The sequence below is a fragment of the Hypomesus transpacificus genome, chromosome 16 (genome assembly GCF_021917145.1).
Source record: "Hypomesus transpacificus isolate Combined female chromosome 16, fHypTra1, whole genome shotgun sequence".
Taxonomy (NCBI): Eukaryota; Metazoa; Chordata; class Actinopteri; order Osmeriformes; family Osmeridae; genus Hypomesus; species Hypomesus transpacificus.
The window spans coordinates 6059023-6070370 of NC_061075.1; the positions used below are offsets into that span (position 1 = coordinate 6059023).

Genomic DNA, 11348 nt, shown 5'->3' on the forward strand with positions numbered 1-11348 from the left:
GTTGTAGTTGTCATGGCCAAGTGTGCAGACTTGGGTTTACGTAGTTGCAACTACGTAAACCCACGTAAGGCAGAGCTGAAGTCCACAAACAGGATCCTGGCGTAGGATGCTGGGGAGTCCAGGTGCTGTAGAGGGAAGTGGAGGGCCATGTTAACTGCATCGTCCACAGACCTGTTGGCTCTGTAGGCAAACTGCAGGGGTCCAGTAGAGGGTCTGTGATGGATTTAAGGTGAGCCAGCACCAGGCGCTCGAAAAACGTCATTACCACAGAGGTCAGGGCGACGGGTCTGTAGTCATTAAATTCATTTCAGTAACCTAAGCCAGGACACATCCCCACTGATGCTAGGCATGATTTGAAATTCCCTTCTATGACAAGTTATGACACTCCAAACAACCTTTTAAAAAAACGATGAGTATGTTATTCTTTACAGCAGTAACCCAGTCATCCCGTTGTCCCGTTTTTATAGGAATTGTACAAGCAGTTTCAACTTTGGCTGAATCTAATAACACTTACCACAGGAGAAACAGCTTACTTTTTATACAGTAACTGAACATGACAATATTTAACACTGAGAATAGCTCAATGGGCTGGGATGGTGACCTGTAAAGTATAAGGTAGTAGATTGAGATATATCTATTATCTTTTGGCCAGTCATAATTTTGATTATCTTTTTAGTTAAACAGGATGACATTGTTCTGAAGTACCACAAACAATTTCACCTTGGCATGTCAAAATATGATTGAATTAGAGCCGTTTCAACCTTGTCTGAATCTTAACAATGCTTACCATAGGAGAAACAGCTTACTTTTTTTGTACAGTAACTGACCATGCAGTCTCATCCTTGAGGGGGTAGCTCAGTCTTTTGGCCTGTCATAATTTTGATTACTTGTTTAGTTAAACAGGCAGACATCATTCTGAAATACCATGCGAAATTTCACCTTGAAATGTAAACCGTTTCTTAACCTTTGTCACAAAGCTGACCAAAAATGAATACTCAAATCACGCAGTCGGAGCACAGCTAGATAATCAGCGTCAGCATCCTTGGGTACCCAGCATGCAGTGCGGCATGTCAAAAAAACGCATGTTTGTAATGTTATTGTTTGTTAGTTAATATAATCTTGTTGTTCACCCTGATTGTGCATGTTCTGTACTTTAATGGGACCAGAGACGGCTTCTGTACTGTCACAGGGTATTCTCGCAAGGAGCTGAATTTCAGCTTTGCCCTAGCCCAATTGCCCACATGACTATTGTTAGTTGTGCATTGACTGAGAGTCTGGAAAGAGATCAACTCAAGAATAGTTTCAATATCCTATGAAAAGCTAATACTCAGCCCTTACTATTCATAAAATCTCAGCAGTTGGTGTGTAGCAGAGAGGCAAGAGAGACTGACTTGTAACCTTATACTCATGAGTTCAAATTCCCATTCAGCCTATTGTTGTTGGCCAAACATGAAGTAGTTATTCTCTCTTGTTGTCCAAGTCTCGATCTTCTACAGTGTACGTTTAAAATATTTTTCCGTTTTGCGGAGGAACCCGTATCGCTGATTGCAGCTATATTTATTATTGGTGGCGAAGCGGCAAAGCCACTTAAGTGTTTCTACCTTTTATTATTATTATTATTATTGGTGGCTAAGCCGCAAAGCGGCAAAGTCACTTAAGTGTTTTCTACCTTTTCTTACTATAAGTAAGAGTCAGGTGGCTGAGCGGTTAGGGAATCGGGCTAGTAATCTGAAGGTCGCTAGTTCGATTCCCGTCTGAGCCAAATGACGTTGTGTCCTTGGGCAAGGCACTTCACCCTACTTGCCTCGGGGGACTGTCCCTGTACTTACTGTAAGTCGCTCTGGATAAGAGCGTCTGCTAAATGACTAAATGTATTATTATTATTACACCTCTTCTGATAGTCTATGGCAGCCCGTAGAACCGTATGGTAAAAAGTTGTACAATTTGGCACACTCATTAAGCACAGTCCCCTTTTTATATTCATTAAGTTTCATGTCACCCATTGTAGCACTCTAGCGTCACCAACTGGTCAAAGTTGGACTTGTGTTTACACACGTAATTTTTGAATTAACTTTTGGTTATATAGATTTTCTGCCATTTTAGATTTTGTGAAAAAACGATTTTTTGCTTTAGCTTTTCCTCCAATTTTTGTCAAATCTTCCCCAGAATTGACACACATAATCGTCACAGCAACCCCTCAATATAAATTTTGAACGGGATTTTTGATTTTCAAAACCGTTTGTCCGGTACAGCCAATCAAATCCGGTAGCAAAGACACCAAACAGGAAGTTGGGTCATATCTCAGCTAATCTTATCAACACCAAACTTGGTATGATGACTCAGAACCCTCTTCTGAGGCTGTCCAATTGGCCGCAGGAAGCAAAAATTTGTTTTGGCCAATAACTGTTGATTTCTTTGCCTTTATTAAGTGATTCCTTTGTCTCATGATGTCTGGGGACTACCGTGTGTGACCCATCATCATTTGTGATAATGGCCGAATTGATGCGGCCGTCATTTTGAATTAATTGAAAAACTTTTTTCACTACTCTTCCTACAAAGTGTGTCCAATCTGAACCAATTTGGCAGAGATTATCTTCAGACAAAGCCTTCAATTTTCGAATATTTATTATTATTATTCTTAGAACTGGGTGTCTATGGCAGGCCCTAGAAGCGCATGGTCGAAAGTTGTGAAATTTGGCACACTTGGGGACAGTGCCTTGGTCCATTCCACAAAGTTTCATGTCTCATACTGGCACTCTAGCGCTACCAACAGGTCAAAGTTGGAGTTGCGTTTACACAGGTAACTTTTGAAATGCATGTCAGATATTCAAAAATTAGGTATCGTTGGATTGCTTAGATCAAGCCAAGTTCATCTGTGTCAATTTCCGGTTATATAGATTTTTCGCTATTTCCGGTTTTATCAAAAACCTTTGAAAGCCTACTTCTCCTAAACATTTTGACAAATCTAATTCCAATTTACGAAAGATGTTTGGAGTTAGATTAGTTTCATAAGTAACAAAAAAATAACACAATTCACAAATAAATGTAACGCGATTCACAAATGTATTACGTGATACACAAAAAAATGACCCCATTACATTTGTTTGCAACCCGAAGACCACGCAGCTTCATAGCAAATGCTGCTTTACATTGTCCCAGGTTTTCAAACCTGTCCTTGGTGAAATGGTTCGCGCAAATGTGTCGAGGGTCGAACTGCACAGGGATGTTCTACGCTACGGTATATAGACAAACATCAGCCATGCCCGTCTAGTCAATGTTAGCTAGACTCTAGCTCATCTGCTTTTTATTAACGCTGATTTGCAAGGAATGCTAGATAGTGAAAACATCTAGACTGTAGGCATGTAAACTAGTTTAGCTTGCTGACACACAAGCATAGGTAGAATGTGTGATGATTTAGCCTAGTTTATTGGCAATGGGGCTAACGTTGTTTCATGTTCCTGACTGTGTTTCATTCAAATAAATAAACCGTGTTGTCATGTAAATCTACAATTCAAGATGCATGTGCTAACTGAAGCTGAGTTGAATCACGATAGTAGTTTGTTTGCTAAGCTGTAGTGCTAACGTTACCCACCTAAGGCAATCCTGTTTGCTTCGACAACAGAAGTGGAAACAACTAACAAACATTCAAAATTATAGCTAGTCAATCTGTTAAACAGTGTCGTGTAGACACAATAGATTTATTAGCAAATTTTTATTTCAAGTCTCCACCTTTTGTTGTTTAAGTGAGTTCTGTGGCCGTGTTGCGTCTTTGCTCCACAGCTTCACTCGTTGTAAATCAACCAATCAGCGCGTATCTCATTTATATATTCATGAGCATACCATAAAAGGAGATAAACTAGCGTTTTTTCCCGGGAAATTTCACTGGATGTATAAATGAATAAATGTAAATGTAATGTATAAGGGGGCATAGAACAGCACCCGGGGCATTTTCAGCTCAACCAATGTTACATAACCTATTCGGAGACCTTAAGGAACAGTGTAAAATACCCCAAAAACCCAGTCAATCACCCCTTTAACTTGTGAAGAGCATTGTACGGTACCATACACGTTGTTCTTTTTGGTTTGAAGTGTTTTTGTTGAAGGAAACCCACATTTCTGATATGGAAATAATTTAGAAAATGGGTCAAAGCAACCCAAGTACAACAGAAGGGGTTAAGGGGAGACACCCCAGGGAATAGGGATAACATATCAACATGACACCAGTGTTGGGGGTAAAGCGTTATGTAATAAAACAAAATAATATTACTTAAGTCTTATAAATACAGATTGTTGCCTAAACTACACTCCCTGGGCGCAGTAGCCTGACAGTTTGCCTTTGATTCACGCTGCAGGCAAACACAACAGCAATCATGGCCGCAGAACGTGTTATGTTTTTTACGTGGAAATATTAACACTATTTCAATTTCATTGAAGATATTAAGAAACATTCCATTTAAATGAAAACTGTGCCCCCCAAAAATATTATCTACTGCCAAAAACAGCACTTCAAACTTCTCAAAAGTGTCCAAAGAGAAATGAAGCTGGAAGCTAGCGAAAAATCCACTTTAAACCATAAGAGAGATGGAGACCCGTTTCCACAACTCGCTACTAAAAGTAGTATTAAATCAGAGTGCGAATTATAAAATTACTATCTGGGGGGTCAACTTCTTCTCCAGGGCAGAAAGTAATATTTAGGATTACAGGTAAGTACGATGTATAAATATATCACCCCAACACAACCTGTTGTGTTTACCTCTTTTGGGGGGGTCCAAGTCTTAATTAGGGGGTTCAAACCCACCCGTAATTTGCACACTGAGTAAAAGTAATATAATAAGTAATATAATAAGCAATATTACTTTGTACAGAAAGTAATAATGTAACTTAATCACACTACCTTTACTGAACAGTAATAATTAATATATAACTTTTTTGAGTAACTTCCCCCAAAACTGCATGACACTACATAAAAGTACCCGTAGCGAAATAACGGAACGCTATGCATACAATCTGTGGTACTGTGAGCGCACAGCTTTGATGTGTCTCATTGGCAACATACGGCTCAAGAAGTTGGCAAAGATAAGTAATTCCCTCTGCTGAGAATCTATATCTTTCATAAAGATAATCATAAGGGAATGCCAAAGGGTTTTGTCGGTCTCTAAATGTTCTGGCTCTTCTGAGCGCACCTCTCACTATCAGCTCACCAAGCTCCACAGAATCCTCTATGAACGGTGACGCCATTATCCTCAAGAATTAGTTAGTGGGCGGGGCTTTTATAGCGGTTGATCTCTGATCTCCAACTTAACCTGCTCCCAACCAGGTTAGGCGTTCAGCATGTGTTACCATGGCGATCTCTCCCGGTAACAAGTGATCTACCGTCGTGATACAGAAAACCCTGGGTTGAACCTGAAGTTACCCCGTTAACGCCAAATCTTGATTCGTAGTACAGGCTACTGGTGTTACACATGTAGATAAATCTTGTCCATGTTCACCAAATTTGGCACAGATGATCTTCAGACCAACCTAACAAGAGTTGGATCGGATGGATTTTTTTTTTTCTAAACCATTTTTCCAATACATCCAATCTAAATTGGTGCTTAGCCACCAAACAGGAAGTTGCTTTGTATGCTCTTTGATGCATTCATACCAAACTTGGTATATGTACTCTGAACCCAGTTCTGAAGATTTTTGTGTCATTGGACTTGCGGGACAGCTTGGCCTCCTTTATTGCTGCTGTATTTGACATGTATTATTGACAAGGCAGTGCTAACGCTTGTTTAAATAAACTATAATTAGTTGTGTTTGCAGGTAACATGGTAAACTACATATTATGTCAAAAACCTCAAATTCCTATTGAAACATTTATTCAATAATTTAACAATTTAGGTGGGATCCTAGCATTAGTGGAAATACCTGGAGGGGGGGGACATGACCCCCCCCCAGTCCTAGGCAAAATGCAATTTGTCCCCCCCCAATATATATAGGTAATGTGTTACAGCACTACTTTTGATGTCCCCCCAAAGTATATATGATATTTTCGCTCCTGGATCCTAGGTACGCAAACACACAGCATGGTTGTATTTATGGTTATCTATTGATTGGTATCAGGCATAAGCGTAAATTTAGGGTGGGACGGAAGGGACATGTCCCCACCAATATTTGGAATCATGTAATTGTCCCCACCAATAATTGCGAGTCTAAACATATATTTTTTCATTCTTTGAACATTTTCTGCTCAATTGGTTAACTCTCTGAAGGTCAGTGTTACTCCTGATTGGCAGGACAGCGCTGATCACAATGTGTACCAGCCTGTCAGCCAACAGTGTCAGGTGAGCGTCAAAGCGAGACTGTGACAAAGAGTATAGAAGAACAATAATAATAATGATTATATATATGTTTTTTGACTGTGAGAAGAGTTTTAATGATGGGCTTTCTGGCAGGCTAATACTGTAAGGGAAACGTTAACATTGAGTGAATAATAATTGTATTACAGTCCTGTATATTATGGTTAAAAATGTGTACCGGTATTTCAAAAGTTAACGAGCCTTTGCTAGCTATGGAACACAACTACGGAATTGTCTGCGTGCTAGACTAGCTATTGGACATTCATTAGTCTTGAACTACAGCTTTTGTCTATGCTGTAGTTGCGGTCGAAGGTATGATAGCTAGTAGCTGCAAACTTGTAAAAGGATTTGTTAAGTATTTGGTAAAACTGTGTCCCAACCAATGTTCTAACCAAACATACGCCCTTGGTATCAGGTGTACATGAGCATCAGGTGTCGGATTGATGAGTATTAATGTGTTTGGTGATTAGATGGCAGATGGGAGTTGTGCTCTTCTTTCTCCTATATAACTCTACAGTTAAATGGCTGGTTTTAAAGTATCTGTGCAGATCTAATTACTGTATGCACTATATTTATTCTGATTTAATATGTGACGTGCAGGTGATGCGTCATGGTGTGGGGCTGTCTACCAGCTCAGACAGTGAGCTCATCACCCAACTGTTGGCTCTGACTCCACCAATGGAGGAGCTAGATGCTCCTGACTGGGTTGCCAGGTAATTCACAAATCTCAAACTAGCAAATGCATAGATAATACTTATGACAATTGGTATCTAGTTTACCTTGCTTATGTTATTCATTCTCTTACAGGATAAAGAATCTGATGACTGAGACACCTACATCCTACTCCTTGCTAGTGATGTATACAGATGTAATTTATGCTATCCGTGACCCATATGGAAACCGACCCCTCAGTCTTGGACGCCTTGTCCCCATCTCTAAACTCCACACATCTGGTATATAGACACTGAAAGTTTGTTTGTTTCTGCAGAAAAAAATCTAAATTAATCAACCAAATATTGTAAATGAGTCAAGTTAACTAAGTGACAGGCATTATGCTTGAATCTAAGGCAATCCCTGATTTGGCAAGCTGGTTTCTAGGGAGAATGAATCATTAACGGTTCAGTTATGTCACTCTCGCTAGGTGCTGGAGATGGAGATACGGAGGGCTGGGTGGTGTCATCAGAGTCTTGCAGCTTCCAGTCCATTGGTGCCAAGTGTGTTATCACCTGACCTCTTTGCTTAATTGCCATAGCAAAGTCTTGCCCCATGGCTCATGCACTGCAATCCCTGGTTGTGTGCTCCTCAGGTACTACAGAGAAGTCCTCCCAGGAGAAATAGTACAGATCTCCAAACATGGAGTGAAGACCTTGAGTATTGTTCCCCGCCCAGAGGGCGATCTCCCGGCCTTCTGCATATTTGAATATGTTTACTTTGCCAGACCTGACTCCATATTTGAAGGTACATTTAGTGGCCTCAAATTGGCCAAAACTGCAGCAATCTTCTCATTACACAACAAATACATACAATGGCATATGTATAGTTTAACAGTACAAAACATGTATGTAACTTTGAAAGCTAATGTCTGCTAAATAAATACATGCTACTACAAACATGACATACTATTTTGTCATATATTAATGTGAACAAACAGTAAAGTTGATGCAACACTAGCAGCAGTTGTTTAAGTGTTTCATCTCGATGTCTCTAGGTCAGATGGTTTACACAGTAAGGCAGCAATGTGGTCGACAACTAGCCATTGAGTCTCCCACAGATGCAGATGTTGTCAGCACTGTGCCAGAGTCTGCCACCCCTGCAGCATTAGGTTACGCACAACAGGTAAGTGAAGTAAAGCTACAAACAATGTGTAAATTAGGGCTGTCAAGCGATACAAATATTTAATCGTGATTAATCTCATTATTTCATATGATTAATCGCGATCAGTGCTGGGAACGTTACCGAAAATTAGTAATTAGTTACAGTTACTAGTTACTTATTTCAGAAGTAACTGCATTACTTTACTACTTAGAGACTGGAAATACTCTTTAAAATCAAGCCTCGGCTGTTTTGATGAAGTGGCTCCGACTGCTTGATCAGCGGAGCTAGCACTGGGTTCTTTCGCTATTCACTCCGGTGATAACTCAGCCTGACAATCAGTACACACAGGCTGTGTCTACTACCGCGCACTTTATGAAGTACACTGCAATACAGTGCCCTGCAAAACAGTGCACTTACATATTCAATGCACTCTGTCGCTGACAAGTGCTGTCTCAAATGGAACACTGCTACGTTAAACACTTGGTGGAAGTGACGGACGCAAATCTGCTCGCCACACCCGCCAAAATGAACGCGCTTCTCCACTTAAGTGGAAAAAGCTGCCGAAAAGGCTCCTCCTTTTCCGCTACGTAGCCAAGATGGCGCCTGTTTAGGGCGAGTAGTGTCCATCGTTGTACACAGTTTTTTTGGACCGTGCGCCATCCTGGTACTTTCAGTGCACTGAATTATTCTGGTTTTGTGAGTGAAGCACCCTAAGCACTGAAAGTCAGTGCTCAAAGTGCACAAGTGCGTGGTAGTAGACACAGCCACAGCTTTAGTTTTGTCAACCGAGCCGTCTCGCAACTTTTTGAAATGGAACTTCCCATCTAAAATCCCTCTCTCCATCATTCATCCGTTGGCAGTCGAAATCATGTGACGACAAGCGATTCCGAATTTAAAAAAAATTGCGTAAAAGTGAGATTGCGCCAACGCGTTATTAACGCGTTAACTTTGACAACCCTAGTATAAATTTGTACTATGAACACATACTTTGACTTGTTTAAACTAAGACTATAAAGACTATGCACTTATTTATTAAAAAGTGTGTGGAGAGGAGATGGTGGGGTTTCAGTCTTTATGTATGCACCTTCCTGCCAAAGCAAATTCCTTGTCTGTGCAAACTTTCATGGTGAATAATTTCTGATTTTGAAACTGATGCTTATATTCCCTCTCTGAAGTCCGGGCTACCATATGTGGAGGTTTTGTGTAAGAACCGCTATGTTGGGAGAACATTTATTCAACCAAATACACGACTGAGACAACTAGGAGTGGCAAAGAAGTTTGGGGCACTGACTGACAACTTTTCTGGCAAGCGAGTGGTGCTTATAGACGATTCCATTGTCAGGGGCAACACAATCTCCCCCATAATCAAACTGCTGAAGGAAGCAGGGGCAACTGAGGTGAGTAAAAAGAGCAATCCAAAGTAGTTAGAAGATATACACAGTACATAAATACAGTAATACACAGTACACAAAAACTGAATTAAGTACAATCGATGTCAATTTATCTTTCCTTTACTAATGCACTTTTACTAACAATGGATTACATAGTCTATAATAATTTTTACCACAGGTTCATATCAGGGTAGCTTCTCCTCCAATAAGGTTCCCTTGTTACATGGGGATCAACATTCCTACCAAGGAAGAGTTAATTGCCAACAAGCCAGAGTTCAAGGACATTGCTGGCTACATTGGTAAGAGAATGAACATAACCACTTGGTGTTGTTTTTAGTAAATGTAGCTTTTTAAATGAAGGTGATTGTTGACAAGGCCTTATCATTTTCCGTAACATCTGTAAGGAGTTATTTGGTTCAGACACATTTTGATGTTTTACAGGTGCCACCAGTGTTCAGTACTTGTCAGTGGAGGGCCTGGTGTCAGCCGTTCAGGGAGGGATCCCATCCCTCCTGGAGAAAGATGAGATGATCAACTCGCATAACAAAGCGAATAGAAAGGTTGGCCACTGCACTGCTTGCCTGACAGGGAAATACCCTGTTGAGCTGGAGTGGTAATGACACAACCCCACGACCCGCCCAGGTTGGAGGACAGAATAAATGCTTGTGCACCATTTGTACCAGAAGCACCACCTTTTGAAATCAGCACTGCAGCTGAATAACGTTTTTAGTATATGAGGTATAAACTAAATTAAAATCTAACCAAGTGCAAGCATTTAAGTAAAAAAAATATTTTTTTCCTGATCTGAAAGAATGCTGTGGGTTGATTGAAATTAATCTGTTGTAACTCATCGTTGCACTACAATAATAGTATTTACAGCAATATTGTTTAGCGTAAACTGAAACCATCCATTCCTTCATTGGGATTTGTGAATGTAATATTTCTTTATTATACCTGCAAATCAGTGTTTGATGCATTGCCCATGTAGGAGGAAATTGTTGCCAGATTGGTTAGTGTAAAATGCAATTAGTTAAAACCAAAAATGAGAGGTGATAAACTCCTCTAAATATAAAACATCTAGCAGAATTACCTCACTTGCATTACGTGATTGTTAATGGGTGTTTTGCATGTATGTTTTGTAATAACCATACCATACCAAACCATACTTTCTCTTTGCCTAAATACTTACTGCTGTGCCATCATTGTTCAATGTGTATAATAAAGGCACCTGGACATGGCTTCATTTTGGATGTTACATATAATCGTTATGGTGCGACCTGTATGTGTATGTATCAAACAGAATAAAACTGATTATTGAGAATGTGTTTTTGCAATGCTTCTACCTTGCAACCAGGGGCCTGTTCCATAAAGGCCACTCAAATAAGTTGGACTTAAAGTCCCAAACCAGACTTGAATTATCTTAAAAAGTCAAGCGGGGCTAAGCGGTTCCATTAAGGCCAATATCAGCTCACGCAGTCCTACTAATTCAAGTCAGATTTAAGTAGTCAAGCTAATTGCGCATGCACCCTATTCTTAAGCAGCCCGAGAGGTAAAACATGGATCATACAATCCACCACAGCAAAAGCAATGCACACGGCCACGTGACTTCTTCCAGAGAGAACGTTCCCTTTAAGCCTTGTACAATGACAGGTCCCTCAACCACCGCTTCATCAAAATGAAACGACACGCCATGATTGACGTGAACGGCTACGTAGGTCTAGGTCCTTTTTTAGACCTTTACTTCGTTAAAAACAGACACCCTCTAAACACATGTAAATTAACTTTTTTGACATTGTTTTAA

The 11348-nt window shown here is 40.2% G+C and overlaps 1 protein-coding gene across 1 annotated transcript in view; it reads left to right on the forward strand.

Annotated features, from left to right (window-relative positions):
• The window catches only part of ppat (phosphoribosyl pyrophosphate amidotransferase), a 36079-nt gene extending 25208 nt beyond the window's left edge, over positions 1–10871 (forward strand). The window contains exons 4-11 of the mRNA XM_047036772.1: positions 6942–7054; positions 7149–7294; positions 7483–7555; positions 7648–7799; positions 8050–8177; positions 9332–9553; positions 9726–9846; positions 9989–10871. Coding sequence (XP_046892728.1) covers positions 6942–7054; positions 7149–7294; positions 7483–7555; positions 7648–7799; positions 8050–8177; positions 9332–9553; positions 9726–9846; positions 9989–10164 — 1131 coding nt within the window. The 3' untranslated portion in view covers positions 10165–10871. The remainder of the gene's footprint in view (positions 1–6941; positions 7055–7148; positions 7295–7482; positions 7556–7647; positions 7800–8049; positions 8178–9331; positions 9554–9725; positions 9847–9988) is intronic.
• The last annotated feature ends 477 nt before the right edge of the window (positions 10872–11348 follow it).